General features: G+C 41.9%; 3 protein-coding genes across 4 annotated transcripts; 1 reads left to right on the top strand and 2 right to left on the bottom strand.

Annotated features, from left to right (window-relative positions):
• Positions 1-106: 106 nt before the first annotated feature.
• Positions 107-5,116, bottom strand: LOC119658955. Its single transcript, XM_038066828.1, has 4 exons — positions 4,028-5,116; positions 3,718-3,919; positions 505-1,619; positions 107-402 (listed from the first exon to the last, which is right to left on the bottom strand). The coding sequence occupies exons 1-4, from the start codon at positions 5,088-5,090 to the stop codon at positions 200-202; spliced, it is 2,583 nt and encodes an 860-aa protein (XP_037922756.1). The 5' UTR covers positions 5,091-5,116; the 3' UTR covers positions 107-199.
• A 2,324-nt stretch (positions 5,117-7,440) lies between these two features.
• LOC119660132 (integrator complex subunit 4) lies at positions 7,441-13,341 on the top strand. The gene is made up of 9 exons (XM_038068531.1): positions 7,441-7,652; positions 9,812-10,545; positions 10,602-10,794; positions 10,852-11,491; positions 11,758-12,202; positions 12,282-12,466; positions 12,638-12,780; positions 12,848-13,085; positions 13,154-13,341. The coding sequence occupies exons 1-9, from the start codon at positions 7,602-7,604 to the stop codon at positions 13,321-13,323; spliced, it is 2,799 nt and encodes a 932-aa protein (XP_037924459.1). The 5' UTR covers positions 7,441-7,601; the 3' UTR covers positions 13,324-13,341.
• Positions 13,342-18,108: 4,767 nt separating this feature from the next.
• On the bottom strand, positions 18,109-26,447 carry LOC119659209 (scaffold attachment factor B1). 2 transcript variants are annotated; one of them, XM_038067178.1, is made up of 10 exons: positions 26,222-26,447; positions 25,948-26,121; positions 22,706-22,810; positions 22,609-22,645; positions 21,979-22,177; positions 21,769-21,818; positions 19,765-20,644; positions 19,079-19,234; positions 18,833-19,018; positions 18,109-18,731 (listed from the first exon to the last, which is right to left on the bottom strand). In XM_038067178.1, exons 1-10 carry the CDS (start codon positions 26,342-26,344, stop codon positions 18,386-18,388), a joined length of 2,256 nt encoding a protein of 751 aa, XP_037923106.1. In that variant the 5' UTR covers positions 26,345-26,447; the 3' UTR covers positions 18,109-18,385. The 2 variants fall into 2 exon arrangements, with proteins under 2 accessions (XP_037923106.1, XP_037923105.1); XM_038067177.1 differs by having other exon boundaries at positions 18,109-18,746; positions 26,222-26,445.
• Between the last annotated feature and the right edge of the window lie 4 nt (positions 26,448-26,451).

Genomic DNA, 26,451 nt, shown 5'->3' with positions numbered 1-26,451 from the left:
GGACCTCGGTGCAAAACTGGGATATCTGGAGTTCTTTACTAAGGCTGATTGTTACACCGTTGATGATGATAGTAGGTCATCATACCATACGTTATCAATAATAAATGAAAACATATAAAAGGCATTTTTATTTTTTCTGTCTTTATTTGAATTAACTAACATAAACCTAACAAAATTAATTAGACCATTAATTATATATTCAACCCTGTAGATCCAGTATGCCCCGTCTATCAAAAACTGGTAGTATTCTTCGTAGATTGTCCTGGACCTTTGGATTTCCATATATAGCATTACGAAGATTCATGGACCTTTCTGTATTCTCCTCTAATAAACAATTGAATGATGCATCGTCTACCTTTTCATTGAGCATTAGAGGTTGTGGAATTATTAGCGTAAAGAGGGCTAAAGTCAGAAAATAATAAAAATAAATCAGAGATATTTTCTAAAAAAATTCAAAACATCAAAATAAAATTAGGGATTTCTTCTACTTTTTTTCAAACTCACCATAGAACGCTGTCTCCATATATTGCATCCAAAATTGTTGAAGAGTAGGTATCTTTCCGTGGAATCCTAAATCCTCCAAAGTTTTCCGCAAATTCAAATAGTAAAAATGAACGAACTCTTCAATGTGATTAACCCGAAGGTCCTCCACCAGAGAAGTATTCAGAAAGTAATGCAGGTCGATAGTAGGGGATGCCCAGCAACTAAATTGGAAGTCCAAAAGAAGAACATCAACAGGCTCTTCTTTGTCATTGTATTTTAACATTGTATTATTGCACCATAAATCTCCATGCGTTAAAACATTCAAATAATGTTTTCTCGGCTCCATAGCCTGCGCCCCATACTCCATAAATTTTGGCACAAGTTTCAATAGTTTTTCACCATACACTTCATACCCTTCCCAACCACGTACCATTCGAGCACATACTTCAAAGTTTCCGGCAAAAAATGGGGCAAGTCCTTGATAATGTTTATTTAAAAAGCCTCGATCGAACTTTCGACATATTTTAGGATTTTCTTCATCCAACAGAACTGATGCTGCATGCATTTTAGCCAACTTCGCTAAAATCATTTTAGCATGTTCTGTGTCGAAACCTTTTTTTATATCAGGCATTTGGAAGCCGAGCGCATTTAGGTCCTCGAAAAAGATGCATTTATGTTCATAATCTAGGTTTACAGCTCTTGGTGCCAGGTCCTCAGTATAGCCAATATTTTCTAGAATTTCCCTGTACTTTGGGAATATTGTCCCGTATATTTCCATCTCATGGCTATAGACGTTGTATCCCTCTATCACGTTGGCTGTGATAATATCAGCTTCATCCTCGAATACGGACTTTAAGATATAACTTCCCGACTGAATACCTTTGCATTTGTCACTTGTAAACTGAACACGAATTCTCGTCATAACACTACAATAATTATCACCTTTCGAAGACGCCGGAACTATTTCTAATTTCACTATTTCGAGGGAACTGTCTTTGCTATATTTACGGAGCGCATCTTGAACGTACCGCTCAGAAAGCCAGGATGGTTTATTAGGAGATTCTTCGACACTTGAACAAGGCATATTCGAGTAACTTTTCACGGTCAAGGCAACTCGACAAATTAAACTCAGATGCCTTTGGTTGAGAGTTTATATACTTAGCGCCACTATCAAACGCCGGACTCTTTTTTATCTTGATTGTCTAATTTAAAATAATCTGTCTTTGTTTTTCAATCAGTTAACGTTATATCTATTTGATTTGAAAGTGTACCCGAAATAAACAATTGATATGGACAAAGCGCTTCGTCATATTCAAATATAATATATTTAGACCTTTCAATTTAATGCGGGTTTCGTATTTACATTACACTTAGGGAGATAAAATATTGTAGACGATACCGCTTACAGATTTTATGCGATAAATCTGCGTGTGGCTACTGGAAGCAAACTGAGTCCATTTACCCTGTCGTAATATATGATAGTATTCCTTTTGTCCAAAATGACGATTTCGCTATGTCTACCGAATACCATACTGTTTTCGTTTCTTATCTTATACTTATCTTACACAAATATCAACATTTTTTATTTATTTTCTGCATGTATTTCACAACGAGGCGTAACTCGCTTAATTCTCCTTTGCATAACTTGAAATACTTCAGTCAGGAGCATCCTTCGCGCTCCCATACCTAAAGGGAGCAAATCCAAAGTAGCTTTGACCTCAGAAATGTTCCACCTACCCGAGAAAGAGTAGCTCCTGACCCTGACCCTTCCAACACTTGAGCGAGATGAATTCGCATCGAGGAATACATTGACATGACATCCTACCTATCATTCTTGAACGCTTGACCGATGCATCGGTTAAGACCCTTCGTGACAGATATTAATTTTAAAGAAACCTCTCCCAGTTGCTCAGACATTAGCGTCGAAAGAACCACAGGGGATGTATCCCGAAGTCTCACGAATAAAAACAAACTGAACCATTCCCTCCTTGCACGGTTCGGCCCAAATCGGAACTTAATGTTCATAAGAGTCTATCGACAAATTTCTATATTATCGTGGAAATATCAGCCCGTTTTTCTCTCCAGAGCAATTTGAGAACTTGAACTGATGAAAACTGCACACCAACTGGTTTGATATGTCGTTGCTGTTTAGTGCTGATAATGCTGCTCGAATGTCGGAACAGATTCGAATGGTACGACCCCTCCATTTTTGTTGCAGACATTCTTCTGCTGTCAATGAAATGGCATATATCTCCGCCTGGAATATGGTTGTCATTTTTCCGAAGGGTCGGACCAGTTCCATAATCAGATTCCCCGAGAACACCCCTGCGCCAGAACCGGACTCCATGACTGACGGTGAAGATTATCAAGTCTGTAATCTGAAAAGACTCATGGGCATTTATAAACCATTCTTCTTTTAGTGGTTACGATAGTATATGTCTTTTCAAAGACGGATCAGGATACCATATGATCCGCCGGCATCAGAGCTACCGGATATTTGTCAAGGAATTTCCAGATAGATGCATGACCGTATAATTGGCCGCCTTTCTACGCTCCAATAGTATCGAGTCTATATGCGTCGTTGTCTGCTTTCCATTTCACCTCCGAGTGAATGGGGGGGTAAATTTAAGATAGCTTCAAATGCCGCAGTCGGCGTAGTACTCATTGCTTCACTCATACTTAGGCAACCAAGCCTCTGAATCTGCGTTAGCAACTTCCTGCTGATAGCAAAGTTCAGTCTCGACCACCAAGCGATGCATGCGTACATCAAAATGGGTTTTCTTATGGATGTATTGTATACATCTAATATATCCATGCTGGTGAAATCCTTCGAAGAATTTTTGGCCCCCTACATGAGGAAGGACGAGCAATACCACTGTCTGGTTGTGTATAAAATGCGACTCAATAGGTTGCGGTGGGCCTGGGTCACTTAGTTCGTATGGGCAATGTCTATGGTAGAAGAAAGAAAGACGAAGCAGATCCTGGCTCAGATGGAGCGATGGCATAGGCCAGGATGACAAATATCTTTTAAGGATATCGAATTAGTGGACCTCGGTGCAAAACTGGGATATCTGGAGTTCTTTACTAAGGCTGGTTTTACATCGTTGATGATGATAGTAGGTCATCATACCATACGTTATCAATAATAAATGAAAATATATAAAAGGCATTTTTATTTTTTCTGTCTTTATTTGAATTAACTAAAAAAAACCTAACAAACATTAATTATATATTCAATCCTGTAGATCCAATATACCTCGTCTATCAAAAACTGGTAGTATTCTTCGTAGATTGTCCTGGACCTTTGGATTTCCATATATAGCATTACGAAGATTCATGGACCTTTCTGTATTCTCCTCTAATAAACAATTGAATGATGCATCTTCTACTTGTTCATTGAGCATTACAGGTTGTGGAATTATTAACGTAAAAAGGGCTGAAGTGAGAAAATAATAGAAATAAATCAGAGATATTTTCTAAAAGAATTCAAAACATCAAAATAAAATTAGTGATTTCTACTTTTTTTACTTTTTTTCAAACTCACCATAGAACACTGTCTCCATATATTGCATCCAAAATTGTTGAAGAGTAGGTATCTTTCCGTGAAATCCTAAGTCCTCCAAAGTTTTCCGCAAATTCAAATAGTAAAAATGAACAAACTCTTCAATGTGATTAACCCGAAGGTCCTCCACCAGAGAAGTATTCAGAAAGTAATGCAAATCGATAGTAGGGGATGCCCAGCAACTAAATTGGAAGTCCAAAAGAAGAACATCAACAGGCTCTCCTTTGTCATTGTATTTGAACATTGTATTATTGCACCATAAATCTCCATGCGTTAAAACATTCAAATAATGTTTTTTCGGCTCCATAGCCTTCGCTCCATACTCCATAAATTTCGGCACAAGTTTCATTAGTTTTTCACCATACACTTCATACCCTTTCCAACCACGAACCATTCGAGCACATACTTCAAAGTTTCCGGCAAAAAATGGGGCAAGTCCTTGATAATGTTTATTAAAAAGGCCTCGATCGAACTTTCGACATATTTTAGGATTTTCTTCATCCAGCAGAACTGATGCTGCGTGCATTTTAGCCAACTTCGCTAAAACCATTTTAGCATGTTCTGTGTCGAAACCTTTTTTTATATCAGGCATTTGGAAGCCGAGCGCATTTAGGTCCTCGAAAAAGATGCATTTATGTTCATAATCTAGGTTTACAGTTCTTGGTGCCAGGTTCTCAGTGTAGCCAATATTTTCTAGAATTTTCCTGTACTTTGGGAATATTGTCCCGTATATTTCCATCTCATGGCTATAGACGTTGTATCCCTCTATCACGTTGGCTGTGATGATATCAGCTTCATCCTCGAATATGGACTTTAAGATATAACTTCCCGACTGAATACCTTTGCATTTGTCACTTGTAAACTGAACACGAATTCTCGTCATAACACCACAATAATTATCACCTTTCGAAGATGCCGGAACTATTTCTAGCTTCACAATTGCAATGGAACTATCTTTGGTATATTTTCGAAGCGCATCTTCCACGTACTGCTCAGAAAGCCAAGATGGCTTCTTGGAAGATTCTTCTACACTTGAACAAGGCATGTCGAGTAACTTTACACATTCAAGGCAACGAGACATTAAATTCAGATTCCATCTGCTAAGAGTTTAAATAGTAAGTACGACTACCATAAGCCTTTGTATTTTTATCTTGATCATATAATTTACGATGGCCTGTCTTTACTTTAACCAGTGAGCTCATTGTCTACTTAAATTTACCCAAAAGAAACAACTGATATGGTGAAAACGCCTCGTCATAATCAAATAGAATAAAGTTAAACCCTTCAATTCAATGCAAATATAACATTTATACCACAATTATGGACATAAGGTATTGTGCACGGTTCCGCTCAATGAATTTGTAGAGAAAGTCAATCCAAGGAGATGATGTCGATAGCTCTGACGTCAGCTTCAGAAACATGGATCAATCAGCAAGTCTTCCGTTCGCCTAAGGGTGGTAAGATGTACTGTGGGCTTGTTTCGCTCCAACGAGGCGGTTGAGCTGGACGAGCAGATATGGCCCGTCGTCGAAGCCATCGTATCCAGGACTGGAACTGCTTGTGGCCAACATGTATATCGATGAATAATAGGAAGGCAACTCCAGTAGTCTTCGCAAATAGGAAACTTGATGATGGATGTGATCAAAACGAACGTCAGGAGTTTTGGAACTACCGAACTTTGCTTAGCCCAACGCAAGACGTCTTTTCGGAGACTCGGTGAAAACAGCCGAATATCTAAAACTAGCTGTTTATCGCAACATGGCGTCCCTCCAGGATCCGTTTAAAGTATACACTTGGCAGCGTAGACGGCGAGAGTTTCCCGGCCTAGGCCGCTGTTCAGCCTTCGACAACTTCCTTGCGAGGAAGCTTAGTGGAGCCCATACGCCGTCCGCTCGCTATTGATCCAAGGCCACACCGATAGCAATGTTGGAAGCGTTCGTGCGCAAAGCTAGCCTTTGGATGGATGATAGGAACGCTGAAGTGGCAGCAAAGAGGATGCCCTGCCTCCAAGCTCAAATGCGAAGTCAGCCTTGCCCAACTAATTTTGGACTTCTTGCTTGTACTGCCCTTGAGTAGCTCAGTTAATGGGGCCTAGAACTCAGCGGCTTGCGGGACGCAGCGGCAATAATAATTAATAACGCGAGAGACGCGCGAGAAAACGTTTTAGCTGGAAGGAGTCTGTGGGCTTCGGGAAATCTGTGAATGCCTGGATTTTCGGCTCTGGTGGACGAAAACCGTCTTTGCTAGTGTAGTAGCCATCGAAAACCCCCTCATGCTGGTCGATTCAACGTTTGCGCTAGTTGACCTAGACACTAGACGGGCGTAAGTAAAGTGCATACGCGACAGTGTAGCGAACAAGGCAAACACTTCTGCGCTAACTGTTTGTTTTAAAATAGAAATTAGTCCTTTTCTTTAACAGCATGTATTTGCTAGCAATGTACAATAGTTTCGAGAAAACGGAGATCAATGCTAAAAAGAACGTCGTAAGCAGAGCGAAAGGATTCGCGTCTAAATACTGCAACTGTTACGATGAAATTCAATTCATCATCATCATCAACGGCGCAACAACCGGTATCCGGTTTAGGCCTGCCTTAATAAGGAATTCCCGACATCCCGGTTTTGCGCCGAGTTCCACCAATTCGATATCCCTAAAAGCTATCTGGCGTCCTGACCTACGCCATCGCTCCATCTTAGGCAGGGTCTGCCTCGTCTTCTTTTTCTACCATAGATATTACGCTTAGAGACTTTCCGGGCTGGACCATTCTCATCCATACAGATTAAGTGACCCGCCTACCGTAACCTATTGAACCGGATTTTATACACAACCGGACGATCATGGTATCGCTCATAGATTTCGTCGTTATGTAGGCTACGGGATCGTCCATCCTCATGTAGGAGGCCAAAAATTCTTCGGAGGATTCTTCTCTCGAACGCGACCAAGAGTTTGCAATTCTTCTTTCCGTTTCGAGCGGAACAGTTTTTGTAAGCTGAAATAGGCTCTATTGGCTGACAACAACCGTGCGCGGATTTCATCATCGTAGCTTTTATCAGTTGTGGTTTTCGACCCTAGATAGGAGAATTCAATCACAAGCGAAAATTTCACGCCGGACTAATGCTGGCTTGCGCCGAGAGCCCTGAGCCGACAGCGGGAGCTTTGTCGGCGCCAAAGATCTTTAACTTAACTTTAATGCAAACCACACACTGATCCTTATTTAATCTTTTGAATTCAAAGAAATGAGAATAGGGTGTGATAGCAGAGCTATTAATGTTTTTTTGACAAGTGCATTCTACAACGTCCATTGACTCACTTCCGCTTCCTTCAGACCAGCTGCGCCATCTTCATCGAAACATTCAATTATTTGACATTTCAACGTGCCCAGCTGATTGCAAAGAAGACGCCAATTTGACAAACGTCAGTAAGTGTCACCGGCTTGGTGTATTTCATAGCGTTTCGCAATATTTTTTGAGCATTTCTGCTCGTGTAAGAATGAAAACGTCCGCATAAACAGATTTTACAAAAACAAAGTGTAATTTGGAACAAGACAAAAACCTGACAATGGCTCTGGCACTTAAGAGGCACGCTTCAGAACCAACTCAAACGCTACAGGTGACAATAGTAGTTCTTAAATAGAAATTTGTTTATTAGAAAATATTTTTATTGACAACGTAGCAATTATAGTCGTAGTGGCGGATTAACTGCTTCAAACTAGTTGACATGAGGCAGAAATGCTAAATCACGAATGACCCTTGCACCTGATTAATAAAAAGTAATCTGCATTGCTTTCAATAGATTAGGAATATGTTATCTACCTTGAAATGAAAAGAGCTTCGTCATGTTTGTCTTGGGTACGTCCTTGGCTTGTCTCGCTTGAGTAACCTCAGTACTTACCACCATAAGCTGCGACGATAAAAAATATATTATTGTCTCAAATAGAAGACAAATTATAGGAAAGTGCTTCAAATATGAGAGACAAGGCTTGGGTTTCTTTATATACACATAATAATAGTGTTTTCAAGCGAAGCTGCACTGCGTCCTAGGAGATCTACTATGCCTCTTTACTGGTTATAGTATACTCACTAACTATAGTGGCTTAAACCAACAAGAATTTTATCATGTCCCCTATTTCCTTGTTCACTTTTCAACATTGCAGGCATGGACCCATTTCTGATTCCATAGAAGCGTGTAGCGGAGTTAGTGTTTCTTTCCTGGCCAGTTCATCCATTGCCCCTTTGAATTCTAACCCAATGTGGCCAAAAGCCCAAACTGCCCAGACTTTATTGAGCGAATCGAGCATATTTAGTCTCATACGGCATTAGCTTACTTGGTTAGAGTTACCTGGTTGAACCTAAATATCTTGATAACCGCTTGGCTATCGCTCAGAATAGCAATGTTCTGCAATCTTCCTTTTGATTTTACTTAACCTCCATACCATGTAATGTTAATGACCTTCAAGTTATCAAGCTTGCACTTGCTGGTGAATGGTACTAAGATGTCCTTCGCTTGATTAATGCGCATATTCACCTTCCCACCTTCACAGCGGTCCTGGTTTATACTGAGTGCAGGCTCAGCATTCATACCAGTGAATGCAAGGCCTATCTAACACCTCTGCCGCAACTAAGGGGTACGGCACTCGAGTTGTGCAGCGCAACTCCACGCTTGAGCTCCGAGGAGCTCTGCCCGCGATGTAGGCATAACCACAACCACCATGAAACTGCCACTAGGGGGCCAACCGCAAATAACCGGGTCGAGAGCACATCCTCCAGGAATTCTGCAGCATATGCTCTCAGAGGGCCATCCCGGTCCCCATGGTCCCAGATAACCTCCGGTGAGGCTTCGTGGCAGAGCCACTTCAGATGAGTCCCTTGCAGACTCGGGTGTGATCGCCCTCCTCGAGTAAGATTGGAGTAGTACAACAAGAAATAAGTTCTGAGAAACAAATGTATCCTATTCTTCTCGTTCTCGGTAAATGTATCTTTAGACAGCTAGAAAATTCCTTGGCATAATTTTCTGAAACTTTTGTTTGTTGTCATCAGCGCATTTTTCTACTTCGCTAAATAAGTTGAAGAGTTTTCGTACCTCTATTCTCATTCTGGGTAGGCTCCTGTTTCAACAGAGTATATCCCTTGATGACGTGACTTCCTCAGCCAGACTCCTGGCTTCATATGAGTCAATGGTAACTTTGTTGAAGTCTTCCGACACTGTTTCCAGTTCCAGTTCGCTCCTGATATCACCACCACGATAAGATGAGCCATGTTATTGCTGCTATACACCTAGCTTAACATACAAATACAAGCAATTATTACGACAGCCTCATTTCATACCATAATTAAACTTCGTTACAATAGGATTGAAGGCTTAATTTGAGGTGTTGTCCAGCAGATACAAGAATCAAAAACGAATTACACCGATTTCCTACCCTTCTTACAATGTCTTTGTCTTTCACGACAATTATTCTGGTTCATGTATTGAGTACGTTTTAACATCATAATGTAATGGAACACGTTATACTAACCAAGGCTGAAAGTGGTACTCTTTCTAGGGTTTTAGGCGTCTAATCAATCAATCCTTACGATTGAATCCGCTTGTTACAATCTTCAAGAGATTTGTAAAGTGAATCATAATATCCGAACTTCTTGTGTCCGAATTTAAGAAAAAATCTAATAACAATAATGCATTTAAAACATTATTTTATAAAATTTTCATCCGTTTATCGTTACTCTTAAGTTTATCTACCGCTCAGCGAATATAACGCCTCTCAATTTTAGATAGCCGCAAATCGACCATTTAAAAAACTTCGAATATCCACCAAAAGATCAACATCATCGTCAACAGTCGAACCATTCTCCACTCTCCTCGAAAATGCCACCAACAGCAACGAAGCACTGCAAATTCTTATCCGTATCTCTGAATCCCTTAAATACGACGAACACGATCATTCTGATGTGCTCAAAAAAATAATCGAGCATTTCCGAAAGGAGCAAGAATCTGCAGTTCGTGTGAAGATCCTTTCTCTCTTCAGCGAGTTCGCAATAGATGGAAAGGTTGAGGGATCAGTACTCATCGATGAAATGCTGCTACTCCTGAAAAATGAAGTTTCAATGAAAGTCGTATCCCAGGCGTTGTACAGCATGTATAAGATCGGATTATCGCAACAGTTGCCCACAACACATGTCGCTAAAATGGTGTTCTATGCACAAAACCAACTGACCTCTTACAGTCATAACGTGCAACGACATTCTTTACTACTCCTTGGAGCTTATGCTAGTTTGACCGAAGCAGAAAAGGAGACTATGAGCTTAGTTGGAAAGTATACGGATTCTCAAGATTCCCGTGTTCGAGCACAAGCTTTTCGTTCTATCCTGACCCTTGGAAGCCGTGGAGTTCCATTACTCCCCGTTTTGTTCAGCCGAGCTTCAGCTGCTCTGAATGATGATTACGAGTGCGTGCGAAAAGAAGCTCTGCAACTGGTATCCGAACTGGGAATAAAGCATCCTGACTAGTAAGTTTCCAACCCTAACCGTAAGCAATTCGATAATTAATTAGAAAATCTTGAAGCATGACGACAGTCTCCGATGCCGACACTGAAATCCGGCTAATCGATGCCGCATTTGGGAAAGTATGTTCCGCATTGTGTGACTTATCTATGCAAGTCCGTACTCAAGCGGCTGAGCTTCTTGGCGGGATGTCCCAAGTAGGCGATGAGTTCTTGCATCAAACTTTAGATAAGAAACTGATGAGTAACTTGAGGGTAAGTAATACAAATTTTACAATTAACCATTATTCATAATTTTGGTCTTTTCCATAGCGCAAAAAAAGCTTGCATGAGCGTTCATCTGAACATTTTGCAAGTGGCGAATGGTCCACCGGAAAGAAGTGGGCAGATGACGCTCCGAAAGAACAACTTGAATCCAATTCAGTTTCATTGATCGCATCCGGAGCCTGTGGAGCTCTAGTCCATGGTCTCGAAGATGAATTTCTCGAAGTACGAACAGCTTCCGTGGACTCAATGTGTCGCCTTGCCCTTTATAATCCCGCATTTGCCGTAACATCGCTTGATTTTCTTGTCGACATGTTCAATGATGAAATCGAAAGTGTTCGTCTGAAGGCTATCTACAGTCTAACAGCAATTTCAAAGCATATCGTCTTGCGTGAGGATCAATTGGAAATCATGTTGAGTTCACTAGAGGATTATTCAGTTGAAGTTCGTGAAGGTTTGCATTTGATGCTAGGCGCCTGTAAGGTTTCCACACAAAATTGCTTGACGCTGGTGGTACAAAAAGTGTTAGATGTTCTGTCGAAGTATCCACAGGATAAGTTTTCAGCGTATGGATGTATGCAGCGTGTTGGGCAGAAACATCCGGAATTGTGTATGTCTTTGACACCGCAGCTTTTACAGGATCATCCGTTTTTTGATAGTGCAGAGAAAGATGTTGAAGATCCGTCGTGTATCCTTTTTTAAATTCGAATTGATCCTTTTATATATCAGTTTATCCCTGACGTTCGTTTGATCGAAAGACCGGATCTGCGACTTTCACGTATTCAATTTGCTTACCGTGAATCGTCATTCATATCACCTTTCCACTTTCGAAGAGAAGGAGGTCTTACATTCAAACGTACTTAGGATGACTTCTAAGTGTCCCTGGCAGGGCATTCATTTTACATTTATAAAAACACATCACACCTCCGTAATATCCTTAACAACAGCCAATAGATATCTGCATTCTGATAATGCTTTTCAACGCTGCAGAGCATATGACACCAATGATAAGCCTGTTCCCAGAGACAACAATAAAACATTACGCCTACCTACGTGATACAATGCCAAATTTAGTTCCACATTTACCAGTCGGCGGAAACTCACGCCCGCTAACATTAACCGGGTCGACAGGATCTCGACAGTTTTTAGAAACAATCTTAAACAATATTCAGGCTGCATATTCAGCACCAAAAGCGCGATACGCCCTCCTAAAAGCGGCACAAGATAATTTGGATCGTTTAGCAGAGATCGATCCTATCATGTCAGGAACGGCGAATTTCACTGTAACATATTTAGGTGCTCAGCTATTGATCGAGCAATTGCAATCGGGAATTTCGCAACAACATGCTCGCTCGCCATCGAAGGAGTCACTGAATCAATTGATGAAAAAGTGTTTGAAGTAATTTTTCTATTGAAACAGCTCCTAAAATTGTATGATTCAAAAAGAAAGACATTTAACATAATCAAAATCCTTCCAGGTTACAAAATATATTCTCAGGTCTTACTTTAGACGACTTGCTCTTGGTGAAACAAATCAGTTTACGTGCCAGTGCTTTGCATTTGGTTTTTGTCGTGAAAGATCGATCTCAAAGTGCCTTGGGACCATGTCAGCTGCTCCTGCACATCGCATCTGATATAAGTAATTTCCTCCATGTGAATGCAAGTAAGTAGCGGGATTCATAAGCCCTCTGAGCTGATGTACAAGCCTGAAAAGTTTCTGTTCAGGCATCAAGGGCTTATATTCTTTTCAGAACCCCAGGGAGGCCTCCAAACCTCCCAAACCTCATTTTTGAACAATTGTTTTGTTAACACTCGACACTTTCTTTTCCTGAAGACATGAAACCAGATGCGTTCACAACTTCTCTGCTGACCCAGCTAATCAATTTAAGTGATCCAAAACCAGGACGTGTATTTCGTGAAATACTTCCAATCGTTCAAAATGCATCGCCAATTATAACACCTCAAATAAACGTGAATGTAAGTTGCAAGACTTGAAACTCTCAGAAAGTTTTCCACGTAAATTCACAAATAATTTCTTCTGTAGATCAAAATGTGTACAGCACGAATTCTCGATCCCAGCCCCAATGTGTCCATGGATAATGTACTGAAAGTTACAGCTGGGCTAATAGCAGCGCTACCATTCTTTGCTGAAATTGAAAGCTTACAAGAATCACAACGACAGGATCTTCGTTTGAAAATCAAATATCCAGATCAAAACGTTCATACTGTGGTGCCGCGTATAAGAGATTTGAAGAGAATTATGACGGAGGATGGAGAAGAAGGTAATTGAGTAGCTGAAAGGGGCTGAATCGCAAACATATTTTTATTTTAATTCTTCTTTCATTAATAGAAACTAACTGGCGGCTAAGGACAACAGTTCTATTATCACATACAGTATGGACAGAAGCATCGCACGTGGAAATAACATTATGTCTATCAGTGAGACCTGGTACTGAACTAGAATTATGCAAACCGGCAAAAATATTGTTTGCCCCGAAACCTGTTAAAAGAGGAATATAGAATATTTTTTTAAAGATAGTTGACCAATTTCATTTGCCTTTTGTTGGGCGATCTTCGCTTATAGTATTTCGATTTTAAAAAGCAGAACAAAATTCGATTAAGACAATTTCAGGGAAGGAGAGCCAAGAGTGAAGTTCCAATGGTATCCTTCATGTGGGGCAGAATTACTTACCTTAACCGGTCTTGCTTTCTTTGAGCATTTGGGATTTGTGAGGAATGTCTAGGGTAAAGATAATGAAAATATAATTTCGGGAGCGTCTATCATGTCTCCTCCTCGACAAAGGAGAAAGAATAACAAAAAAAAATCTAAATGAAAATGAAAAAATTGGCAACCACGAAAACACAAGGAAGAGCACTTTCAAGGAACTCGAATGACAAATATGTTGCGGCTTTAGCCGCTAAGACCCATATTTGTAAAGACTTCTGGAAGGTCATCGCATGCGTGGCTGAACTCCCAGAACAAATACGAAAAAGTTTTGATAGTATTCTAGGAAGGATGGAACAGGAAGGTTTGCCCTTCAAGATTACATGGGAATGAGACAAAACAACACTTGCTTTTTAAGTACTAGGCACAATTTAAACATGAAGTCCTACCCGTGAAACAAAATCAAGAAGGTGGTCCCGGAATTTAGAGCCGAATTTGGCTATCTCTCTGGTGCGACTTAACAAATTGTTCACCCCTGGATGGGTGCCATTTTTTCTTGCACCTGGGATAGCTCAGCCTTTGAGGGTGACTACAAACAATCCAAATGTAGACCATCCATAGCATCCAACGGGAAGTCGCAGCTCTACCATGTCTCATGCAACGCTACAGAGAATCTATATTCCGCATACGACCTGACGGTTTAGATTCGACTCGTAAAGGCTGTGGTTACTATTCACACCGACAGACGCGTGCTGTTGCAGTTTCCAATAAGATGACGATGCCACTAGAGCCTTGAGATTTAGATAGACTTTGATTCTAAGAGAACTATAAACTCAGCAGCCCTTCTTTAAAAGGATTCTTTTTCGACGACCCATAGCATCTTTCTGTAGGTGACACAATTTATTAAACATAAAACCGAACTGGGACCTGGCAAATTGTGAGTTCGGAAAATATCGCTTACTTATTTAACGCAAACTCCCTTAGAAAAAAGCGATGTCGAACCAAATGATAGTGGACCTCCGCATGGTCCTAAAAAGGCGATTCATTGGAAAACTGTATACCACAATTTAGAACTCCAAAAAAACTGCAGAGATCTCCTTTCTTTTGATGAAATAATGCCGGACGAAACTTAGGTCTTACATTGGATCCACTAGCTAAATCCCCGTGAACACGTCCGAAATGAGGGCGAGACGTTACCCGTTGTATAGAAATAACAAGAGACGCGGCTCCTATGATACGGCCATGCAGTCTGTACCGATGACAAATGGGTATTCCAACAGTGACAGCGATGGCTTGATCAACTCGACTGGTATTTAGGAACCTCTTGGATCTAATTTAAGATCAACAAAAATGGGGAGTCAGATCATAACGAACTGACTCCGCTACTGACAAAGGCCAGTGAAAACGCACATCCGATCTCGAGCCGACCGGTGCTTAAATACACAATACAAATCACTAACTACTTACTCACACACACAGACCCCTAAAGGAGCGCATCCACTAGGCTCGACACGACAGAATTTGCAAGGTAAACATATTGAAAACTTAACAGGCAGACGAATGTCTGCGTATGTTTCAGACATCAGACAGACAAATATCTGTTTCAGACAAAATTTTTTTCTGATGCAGAAAAATGTCTGTGTCTATCTCACACATCACGCAGACAATTTTTTTTTGCCGAGAGAAGGCTTCAAAAGCTACCGCAGGTTCCTGCCACACGGTTATGTGGGACTCTTACCCACTAAAACCACCTTTTTCTCCTTTCACTCTCCACGCGGGACTCCCATTCGGTATTACGTGGTGGGGCTAGATCAGAATTTTTTTTTTGAGCTCATATTAACATTCGTGTTTCACTCGCGTTCGCTCTTTTGGATGACTTCTTCTTGCCTAAGCTTCTTACTGATGGCTGCAATCACCTTTTCGACTTCAGTCCATATCCCCTTTGCTTTCACCGTAACGTATATTTTGCTCCCCGGTTGTAGTTTCCAATGCAACCCTTTGGGCTTCGAATCTCGGGCAATGGAAAAAACACAAGAGTGGCCCTAGGACGGACCTTTGTGAAACTCCATCGTTTGGTATAATTTCATTCATTCATCTGATTCGCAGTACAAAACCCTATCGATTAGGAAGTCGGCAACGATACGCACCAGGTACTTCGCCATGCCTAAGTTGATTAGGGACTGAAGTATCTTGCTCCATCTAGCGGCATTGAAGGCGTTCTTCACATCGAGTGTGATCACTGCACAATATTTGTCCTCGTCAAGTGCGGTCTTAGCTGTGTTAGCTATTAGGACAACTGCATCCGCTGTAGACCTCCCCTTTCCAAAACTGAACTAATTCTTGGAGAGACCACCATCCTTTTCGACAATTGGAAGTAATCTGTTATAGATTATTCGTTCGAATAGATTGCCAGTATTGTTTGGAAGACATCCCGGCCTGTAGGACGAAGCTTCCCCCAAAGGTTTTGTTTGGCTTGGGGACTAGTATTAATTTCTGCTTCTTCCATTGTGTAGGTAATGCTCCTTCTTTTAGGCATGTGGTGAACGCTCTGGCAAACATATTTGGAGCTATTTGCCCTGCTGCCTTGAGAGTTTTATTGGGCATGCTATCCAAGCCTTTATTGCTTTATTTTTAACTATTTTTTCCGCAGCTTCGAGGACCTCCTTTTCACTTACCATTGGAACTTCGACAGGGAGAAGGTTAGCGCTACTCACATTCTGTTGGAAAAGATCCTTTACTATTCCATTAAGCAGAGTAGGACAAGAAATTGGTGGGCACCGTTTGCCTTTGACTTTCGATATTATTGTCTAATATGCGCCATCTAGGGGTTCGTGTTTTTGTATTCTTCGTGTAACTGCTCGTATTCAGATCGGTTTCTATTTCGCTGACTGTGCCTCCTGGACTTGCGGCATTCTCAAATTTCAAAGTTCCACCAAAAGTTCGGAACTCGCTTTTGGGATACAACACACCTTGGCATGGAGGCGTCACATGCTCGTCACAACTTTTCGCCGATCTGTAAAGCTTTATCTTCTGCGCTTCCTTCAAGCGCTGTATTTTGCTGTAGAACTTCTTCGAAAATCTCCTCGTCAAACTTATTAGCTGCGGACCTTTCAGTTCTCGCCCGGGACCATTTCACTCGTGTACCATGCACGATTCCAAAAATGATGGTCTGGTGGCCGCTTTGTATATATTCTTCACTGACATACCGCTGGAGATCCTTAAACATCGCCAACAAAAGTGACATCATCACGGACCCCATTTCTCTCTTTCGGAAAGTGTTCACGCATGCAGTGTTAGCAACTACAAGATTCAGACGAGAGAGAGCATCGAGTAATATACATCCTATTGCCTTCGCTTCTCGGCTGCCCCATTCTTAAGTCCATGCGTAGAAATCGCCAGCCACTATCTTATGGCTATGGTCATTTGCATCCATTGCTAGCCTTTCCACCAAAGAATGGAACTCCTCTCTCGTAAGGCTTGGAGCCGCATAACAGCTGTAAATAGATATTCCACCTATTTTTGCTCCAGTGAAGCCACTCTCGAGAATCCTTGTGGTTCCTTCTATGGCTTAATTTCCGCATGTCCATATCGCTGCTGTTTCGCTTTTATCCTCGACCGAAACTCCACTGTCTAGATTTTTGTACTGCTCGCCGATAATAGCAACGTTAACTTTGTTTTCTAATACCGTCTGGAAGAGCAGGTCCTGAACCGCTTGACAATGGTTCAGGTTTAGCTGTAGGAACCTCATTTGCCCATAGCTTTGATCGCCTTCCTATACACCGGACATGTGCTGTTGCCTGTAATATGGGCACTGTCAATATCGTTTATTTGCCTACAGAATAGGGAATTGGGTTTTTCTTCGCTGACTTGTGCAATGCGGCTTTTTTTCCGCATGTACGACAGGTCGGACCTATCGTGTACGCTAGTACATTTTTTCGCCACGTTATCTGCTCTCGTAGTCGGCAGATGACCCAACCAATCTGAACTTTACTGATAGTGATAGCCCTCTTGGCCGCTTCAAGTATTAGGCTTATGGACGCAGTTTGTGTGCCGCCATATGGCTTCCTTAGCTATAGAATATCTCACTCCTGGGCCGACTGTATTCCCAGCTGGGATCGTAAGGCTTGGCAAATTTCTTCCTTCGTTGTAATATCGTCCAAGTCCTTACACTCAATAACGACGCGATTTTTACTCAGCTTCATTTCTGCTTTTCTGCATCAGGCAAATATGTCTGTTTCAAGACACCAGTCAGACAAATGTGTGAGACTGCGTCAGACATCTATCTGATGTCTGGGCTACACCCTGATATTTGTCTGAAGCAGACACAGACAGCCTGAAAGAGACGTTTGGCTAAAGGAGACATTTGTCTAAGACAGACATAGAAATTTCTCTGTCTGATGCCTAAAACATGCGTAGAAATTTGCATGTGTGTAGTCCGGGGCAGCCAAAATGTTTTCAATATGTTTACCTTGCAATGGGCGTTAAAAAATCTGTCCTGTCGTTCCCAGTGGGCGTTAGCAAATCTGTCGTCTCGTGTTAGTCCCAGCGCGCGCGCTTCCTAAGGGCACAGAGAACAGTAGCAACCTCTACTATCCTTTCTTCGAAACATCTTGAAAATGTTAAAATTCACTAAAAATCCATTTCTTCATCAATTATATCGATTTTATTGAAACACTATCATACAAAACTAAAACAAATTCATTTATATTGTATAGAATCAAAAATTCACTACTGTTGTCCCCTTCACGCTGCTACTCTTGTAGCATATCAGGACCACAATAGACAATCTTAAAACATATCCACTAATAATACGGAAATATATTTCAAACAATACACATGTGAATGTGCACAACTAGCAGAATTCGTGAATCCTTAATTCATATAAATTTATAAAATCATCGATAAAAATTTAAGGTTTCAATATTTCCCACTGTCGTATCGCGATATCTGCCCACCATAACGATCTTGTGGTCGTCCACCACCTCCGCTACCCACGAACATGCCGCTCTGTCGTGGTGGGGCATCCATATAAGGTCCAGATCGCTCATTGTAAGTTCGATCGTAACGATCCTGTGATGGCCAATGATTGTTGCTGCTCTCCGACGACTTCGATTGCCAGCTCGGAACACTGTTCGACATTTGACTAGCCGCGAATGACTTAATGGCCGGCGGTCCAGAATTATGCCAGTTTGAACTGCTGCTACTTCCGCCTCCACCGCCGCCGCTTGACCTTTCACCATATGATGGAGCATCGAAGCGTTTGCTGCCCGAATTTCGGCTATAGTTAGAATTTTCACTCATAAATTGCAAGCAATTCTGTCCTTATTTCAGAAAAAAATATACAGAAAAACCCACTCAACTTACCTATCACGTTCATCACGGCGGAAGCTTGTACGTGGCGGGTCTGGGATCGTGTAACGACTGTCCTTATGGTTGTCTCGGCTGCTATGATAATTTGACGAAGAGTGTCGTGACTGGGTAACGTCTATGTCCCGTTTGTAGTCCTCACGTTTTGAGCTGCTGTAATCATCGCGTTTCTTATCAGCTGACCTGTGAAATTACAACTTTAGTTAGATCCGTGTTGGAACATCCAAATAATATGCTTCTTGCCTTGCTAGCGACGAATCAAATCTCGGCGGTGGAGGTGCCTCAAAGCGTCTATCTGTATTCGAGCGTTTATTATCCGGATGGCTGCTATTATTGTAACGATCATCGGAAGCTGGCCGCTTGAGAGATCTCTTGGCATCTTCATTTCGCTGCATGATCCTGTTTCAAGATGAGAGTAAAACAGAAAGGAAGCTTTAGTTGTAGCTCTACTGGCATCTGCAATTGCACGTCACGTATTCCTTCAAATACGTGCATGTGTGATGTGAATAAAGACTGAGCATCGTAGTGAAGTTATCTGAATGTCTATTTAGTAATCAAATTAAATCATTCGCTTTGTTCTTTACTCGAAATAGTGCGTTAGAATCTCAAATATTATCGCAGTCGAAGCAGCATCTGAAGCAAATGATTTTCACGGGATAATTTTGAGCGTGACATAACGAAATCAGTTCAACTTAAGGGGAACAATTGATGAATAGGATTTTAAAGGAATGATCTTGTTTATCGGTAAATATCGCTCCAAAATATTTGTCAAGCGTAGATTCACGAAGGGATAAAAACCGCAAATTGCACGCGTATCTCGTCACATTAAGGCTATCCGAAATGAGAGCTTTGTCGTGAACAAAATAATAATGAAAAGAAAACTAATAATAAGAGCAAATAACAATTTTTGTTGTGATAATAGAGCATACTTCATCTGTTGACGCTTCAACTCAAGCCGCTCCAATTCAATTTTCTCACGTTCCAACTTTTGTCGTTCACGTTCCAATCGTAAGAGTTCAGCTTTCTCGCGTTCCAATCGCTCTCGCTCCATTCGCAGCTTTTCACGTTCCCTGGTCAAACGTTCCTCTTCCTCGCGTTGACGTCGTCTAATGTCTCGACGGCGTCGTTCTTCCTCGCGCAATTCACGCTCACGTTCCCGCAACCTCTGCCGTTCACGCTCTTCCCGTATCTTTTGGAATGAAAGAACATCACGTTTACGTTCTCGATCACGGTCCAGAGAGCGGCGGCCACCACGATGAATAGGACTGCGACGACGTCCACGCGACGTGGATCGTATCGGCTTCCGTTCACTGCGTGCATTGGATCCCTTACGACTCCTAATTTCCGATTTCTTGCGGTCAGTACTTAACCGCTTCTCCGCACTTCCCGCTCTATCTTGTTCTTTACCGTTGACTCCTTCCTTGGCAGCATCCTCTTTCGAATCGCCCTTATCAGAAGTTGCTTCCTTGGTTTTGTCGTCCTTTTTCGGTATCGGTGCCGACGATGCTGATCCAATTTCGCTTTTGGTACGCTCCACTGATATGATACGACCATGCAATTCGGTGCGATGGAGATGATCAATGCAACGCGATGCATCCGCCGATGATGCCATCGTAACGTACCCATAGCAACGTGTTCCAGGCGTTCGAGTGTTCGTTACAACTTTTGCACCAATCACTTTTCCATACTTGGAGAAAATTGTCTTCAAGTCGCTGGCACGCGTTATAGAGGATAAACCTGATACCCATAGATTGCGACTCGATGAAGCTGACGATTTCTTGGCGGCCGCACCACCTGCTGCTGCCTTGTCTGCAATTTTCGATACGTCCAAACAAAGATTGATTTTGTTTAAAAGATAACTGACTGGTTTTTGTTTTGTTTTCAAGAAGCACAACACTTTTTAACTGTCCTTTACCAACTTTTTTGTGTATATTAGGATGTTAGGCAAATTATGCTTGCATGCTTAGGATGCATCAGGTTCGATTAAAGTAGGTATGCAATTGCCTACTGCAAGTATAAGCGTCTAATGAATTTAAAATAAGTGAGAAATGTGGAATTTGAAAATTGCTAAACGGCGATCCGGGTACTGCTCACTTCCAAACTGCTCCTCCTGTATTTGTGCTACGTGAAATGTACTCGATCAGCCTAAGATGACCACAAACTGCTCCGAGGGTCGAAAATTGTGTACTTCATATCCGCATTGCCCGAACTCCCCGTCCGTGTAAACTGCTCCCGCATTGACATTCAAGCAAATCGGAGTGGATGAAAAGCCAATGAAACGAAGATCGGCGAATGCAAAACGGGAAACCAAAATTGTGGAGCTTTTGGGTCTCAGAATATGCACAAATCATATCCGAGTCTTAACGCCTCCAAAGGCAAGGTCTAAGGATTAGTATCGCAGCTTTAGCTGTGAACTCTAACCGACTCACAACGTAGCACAAGTTACTCACGTTCTTTGCTTCTGCTGAAAGTGTATATTAATCCATCCGCAACTGAGGGGACAGCAAATTGATTAAGAAATGAGCAAGCAAATTGTTTTCAAGCCAGCATATTGATATGGTCTCTATGCTTGAGCCTCTTGAGCGTTATCAGCCAAGCCAAACAGACTGCAATCTTCCACAATTTGAGCCATCATATGCTCTAGGACGTCAATAATTTTCTCCGCTTTAACATCATCTTGAAATTGAACTCCAGACTTTTAACACGCCTACTGCTCTCCGCTCGATACCGCCAAACCTCCAGCAAAATTTTCCTCCGCTTCCGAAATTCATCAGCTTCCTTGTTGATGCGAATGTTTGAGCAATTTTCAAATTCCACAGTGAAATTTCTCAAGACTCAATTACCAAATTTCACACGATAATACCAACATGTTTACATCTCTTTGTGCTACTGTTCGTTCTTTGAAATGCATGATTTAGACAAAAAATATTTACCTTTATCCTCTTTACTGGATGCAGTAGTTTTTGACGTTGATTTTTGGTCACTGTAATTGGTTTGGCACAATCAAAAAGATCCATTAATGAAAGCACGATTATTGACGTGTAAAGACGTAGTTGATGTTGGTTGTGCAGCAAATTGTTGGAATTTGAAGATTAATTTGATTTCGTTTAGATATCTTTTGTACGGAATAAAATGCAACCAACCTATCATCATCTTTATTTTCCCCATCGGCATTTCCTTCAGCCCCATCTGCTCCATCGCTTGCATTCTCCTTTTTAACTATTCCATCAGCAGCGTTCTCTGTACTTTCCTCGTTGTCCTCTGCATCATCTTCTACCTCTGTTTTGATCGTGACCACGTCGTTGTTATTACCATTGCCACTGTCCACGTTACCATCTTCTGCTGTTAATTGGATATGGTAATATTTTGTGTTAGATCGTCAGGAATTTAAGGGAATCAGCAGTTTTATATGTCCTCGGTTTTAAAAAGTGTGGAACAGCAACTACACTGCTTTTGATAATTCCCTGCGCATTCAGACAGGTTTCTGTTCAATTTTCTTATCGAAGTGAAACATGAATCATCGACGATGCCCAAGGAAGTACTGGATATTTTTCAACACTCACAATTTTTCACTCGCTTACTGTTTTCAACTCTTTGCAAATTGACTAAATCTATAAGGAAGCGGCCGCGATTTATGTAATCTTACACTAAAATAAGCACAAACAAATGTTTGTCGAGCGCAAACTTAGTAGATGTAGCCTACCCTGGTAGAGACACTAGCGCGAAATTTAATTACAGTTACAGGTGTGCATTTGCAGGCACTTTGTACTTACTTTTCGACTCATCCTTCTCGTCCTTGCCATCTTGTGCCTGCTTGACGAAATTGAAATCATTAGGAATTGCTCTATGATCTGAAAGTCAGAATACAACCTGCGCATGGATTAACTTCTGCTCATCCTCCTCAATGGTCATGTTGATAGACTCTTCGTTGTCATTCATATCACCGTCATTATTTTGAGCATCATCGTTCTCATCCTGAAAGCAAAGTAGAAATATGGCTCCGTAAGTACATATTACAACGGAATAGTCGTCTGAAGTATCGACTATGCATAGAGAAAATATGTTGAAGGCGAAACGAAAAACGATTAAGTGCCATCACCGTCTAATTGTGGATAAAATCCGACTCAATAGGTTGCAGTCGACGGGTCACTTAAAGCGTATGAGTAGGGATATCGAATTGGTGGACTTCGGCGTAAAACTGAGGATGTCTAGAGTTCCTTTCTAAGGAAGGCCTAGATCGGGAACCGGTTGTTGCCCCGTTGATAATGATGAAATGCCACAAAAGCTTTATATGTATAAATATTAAGGCGGAAGAGATCGCCCATGTTATCGAAAAGAATAATGCACACAATGTGCAGCTCTATCCAATAGGAAACAACTTTAAGGACTCCTAATATTGTCGTTAACCCTATACGCGTTAACCACACCGTCAACGTACTTCAGATTTGTCCTCGATTTCCCCAAGAACTTTGTACTACTCCGCCACTGTCGCCTCGTAGCTCTAGGGCGACCCACTCTTCAACCATCATAGGAAATACCCCCAATAGAATTCCATTAATAATCACTGGCTCGACAATCCACTACAAGACACCAGTAAAACTTCATTGCGCTCACTGCATCCGACGTCCAGTCACAATAGGGTTCCATTGCATAGTGTTGAAGGGTTCCAAGACGATTTCAGGTAGTATTTTCCCGACAGCAGAAAGCACGCAAATACCAATTCAGTTGGCGCCGTCTAAATAGGTACCTTTCTTCGAAATATTAACGATAATCTCGCATTAATTGTGGAACATCTCGGAAATCGCCACTCCGCTCTGTTGCAAAAATTACACGGCACAGACCTCTGTCTCGCTATTGAATCAACCATCGCATGATCCACACAACAGATCCTTCTACCTGTGAACAACCACAGAGATTCCTCGACCCTCGCCCCAAGGCCGCCATGGAACAATTTTGTGGGGTACAGGAGCAAGACAATATTGGTCATGTCTAGTCAACGGACCAACACGCACCACCTACAGTCGTCTGAACGCCTGCACGGCCGCGAATTACCATCCGCTACTCTTCTTCGAAGACTTGCTCCAGGAGGCAAGGTATTTTGTATAATCGATCTCCGCAAGGCTTTCTACCAGATACCCATAACGGAGGAAGACATTTTTGAGTTCAATCGCTCGTTGATGTGTTGCTACCCAATCACTCCAATCCAGCATAGACCATCTCATGCGTGACCGCCTGCAAACCAGATGTTACTTAGAAGATATTTTCGTGACTTTAGACGACCACAGACAACACCTTCATCAACTAAGGCTTAACCACTTCAACAGACGATATCAAACCTCCAACACGCAAAGTCCAGCACATCTATAATACAACGAGCCTGAAATACCCGCCGCCCTTCACTGACTCTTAGGCATGCTCCACTTTTGTCGTCGCAAAGGCTACTGAAAAGCGTGAAGAATTTGAGCCGAAAATAGGAAACTCTTTGAATTTATTTTTGAAGTTTGTCCTTAGGCTCTGAAACTTTTCTTCGTTTTTCTGCACTTCAGCGGCGTGGACTGTGACGTCCGAGATTCGTGCCAAAGCGTCCGCAATGACGTTATCTTCTCCAGACACGTGTTCTATGTCGGAAGGAAACTGGCGGATGAAGCTCAGATGCCGAAGAGACATTTTTTTCGGGTTTATGTTTAAGCGCGAAAGTAAGTGGCTTGTGGTCCGTGAACGGCCTGCCCTCAAGAAAGAAGCGGAAATATTTAATGGAGAGTTGTTTCAAAAGAAGCTCATCGGTTGCCAGGTTTGATTCACATGTTGATGAAGAGCGGAGCCTACTGCTGTGTCTGAGGCATCGACGAACACGACTAGGGGTGGATCTGATCGAGGAAATGCAAGTAGTGTAACCTCACCAAGCTGTTATTTGACAATTTCAATCCCAGGAACTCGCGAGATTCTTTCGTTTTAGGAGCACAAGACAAATGTCATCCTTGTGAACTCGAAGAGTTTTCGGAATGTCTTGGGGAGCAGCAGAGATTTGGTGAAAACACGCCAGTTTGTCAATGAATACGTAGTCATGGATGAGTGGAACAGTGTATCGGCCGGAAGTTGTCTTAGCATCCGGACGTCTGTAATCTACGCGAGGTTTTCACTCGCTATTTGGCTTAGAGGCCAAATGAAGTACTATTGGAAGATCTACGAATACCCCGCAAAGCAGTCGGTGATTCATGCCCCGGATATGCCGCCACAGCATTACCAACATATCGAAAACGGTGATATCACAGGCATCGTAAACTGAACCGGTGCGACACAGCCTTCACTATTGACTATGTCCCCCCAAATTTCTTTGTAATGGATTCCCTGTTAATCTTTCCTTTAAATAATCGCTTTTGGATCACTTTCAGCAAATATTGTTTGTTCTTTTTGGGTTGAGGATGCTGGGAGTCCTGAGTCCGCACCCACTTGGTGTTAAACACTCAAGTTTTATCTGTCGTTACTTTCGGTCACGCTGCTCCCAGGGAAGAGGTGAGGCCGCGTCTGATGAGTTGCCTCTGTCCTGAACGAAAACGTAAGTCAACTTTTTTCTGTCTCCTGTTCACTCCTTGGTGGAGTATAAGGCATCCGCACAGTGAGACCATGCATCCGTTTCATTGTCATCACACTTAATGCTGAGCAAATGATGAGTTCACAGCAGCGAGACAAACACAAGATGAACACAAGCATCCACGACTGGGAGTCGATCCCAGGGCATCCCCATCGCGACCTAAAAATTGCAAATTTTGTTGCTTCGAAATCGTCGTCTCAACTTGCGACAAGGTTTAGAGACGGTATTGGTCTGGATTCATAAATGTAAGAAATTCTGTTGCAAAGCTTGCTTTAGGTTGATGGCATTTTCTTGATGTTACCGTTAGGTTCCTCCCCTTTCTTCTTTCATTGCATTATTGATTAAACTTCGTCTCCTTGTCAAGTTATTTGGAGAGAAATGCAAGTGATAACCCCATGGCAACAGTCTCCGAACCGAGAAGCGCAAATTTTCAATCACACTCGATACCAATTAGTTCGTACATTCCCCTCCCGTTGAAAAATTGACAAAGCTGAAATGATTGATCCACAAAATCACTTACCTCCCCATCAACTGTGCCAACTTCATCGACAACCACTTCTCCGCTTGCATCATCATCCCCTGCTTTGTCATCCTCCGACTTGGCCTTCACAGGCGTTTTCTTGACTGGTGTCGCTCGCCTTGCCGCCAGCTCGAAAACATAACTTTCAGGATCTTCGCCTTCATCTTTCAACGCCTACAATTACCCAACAAAACGAACAATCAGATGATCCGACTCAATTACAAAATTGTCATATCAACATGGCGCCATCGATTCTTCCGCTCTCGATCATTACCTTCTGTAAACGCTCGACGAGAACCGTTTTATTTCCCGTCACTTCCAGTGAACGTTTCTCCAGTTCATCTTTCAAATCACATACACGCAAATCTGCCAGTTTACGTCCCGTGGCAGAAGACATTTTTCGCACAATATTTCCTAATAAATCCCGCCGGCAAATAATCGCGTATTCAGACACCACCCTCGAGAGAGAAAATTACTTTATGTAGAATTTGTACGGTTTGGAGA

Source organism: Hermetia illucens, chromosome 6 (assembly GCF_905115235.1).
Source record: "Hermetia illucens chromosome 6, iHerIll2.2.curated.20191125, whole genome shotgun sequence".
Taxonomy (NCBI): domain Eukaryota; kingdom Metazoa; phylum Arthropoda; class Insecta; order Diptera; family Stratiomyidae; genus Hermetia; species Hermetia illucens.
The sequence above is the reverse complement of the archived record's forward strand: the minus strand, read 5'-3'. Positions and strand labels throughout refer to the sequence as shown.

Excerpts from the sequence above, each read along its gene's own strand:
- LOC119660132 (XM_038068531.1), top strand. The coding sequence starts at position 7,602 with ATGGCTCTGGCACTTAAGAGGCACGCTTCAGAACCAACTCAAACGCTA. Across the intron at positions 12,467-12,637 it reads TTTCCTCCATGTGAATGCAA|ACATGAAACCAGATGCGTTC; the intron begins GTAAGTAGCGGG and ends CTTTTCCTGAAG. Across the intron at positions 12,781-12,847 it reads CACCTCAAATAAACGTGAAT|ATCAAAATGTGTACAGCACG; the intron begins GTAAGTTGCAAG and ends TTTCTTCTGTAG.
- LOC119658955 (XM_038066828.1), bottom strand. The coding sequence starts at position 5,090 with ATGCCTTGTTCAAGTGTAGAAGAATCTTCCAAGAAGCCATCTTGGCTT. Across the intron at positions 1,620-3,717 it reads ATATTGGATCTACAGGATTG|GCATCTGAGTTTAATTTGTC; the intron begins AATATATAATTA and ends TCTCAACCAAAG. Across the intron at positions 403-504 it reads TATGGAGACAGCGTTCTATG|CCCTCTTTACGCTAATAATT; the intron begins GTGAGTTTGAAA and ends TTCTGACTTTAG.
- LOC119659209 (XM_038067177.1), bottom strand. The coding sequence starts at position 26,344 with ATGTCTTCTGCCACGGGACGTAAACTGGCAGATTTGCGTGTATGTGAT. Across the intron at positions 21,819-21,978 it reads GAAAATAAAGATGATGATAG|TGACCAAAAATCAACGTCAA; the intron begins GTTGGTTGCATT and ends AACCAATTACAG. Across the intron at positions 20,645-21,768 it reads ATCCAGTAAAGAGGATAAAG|ACAAGGCAGCAGCAGGTGGT; the intron begins GTAAATATTTTT and ends CGAAAATTGCAG.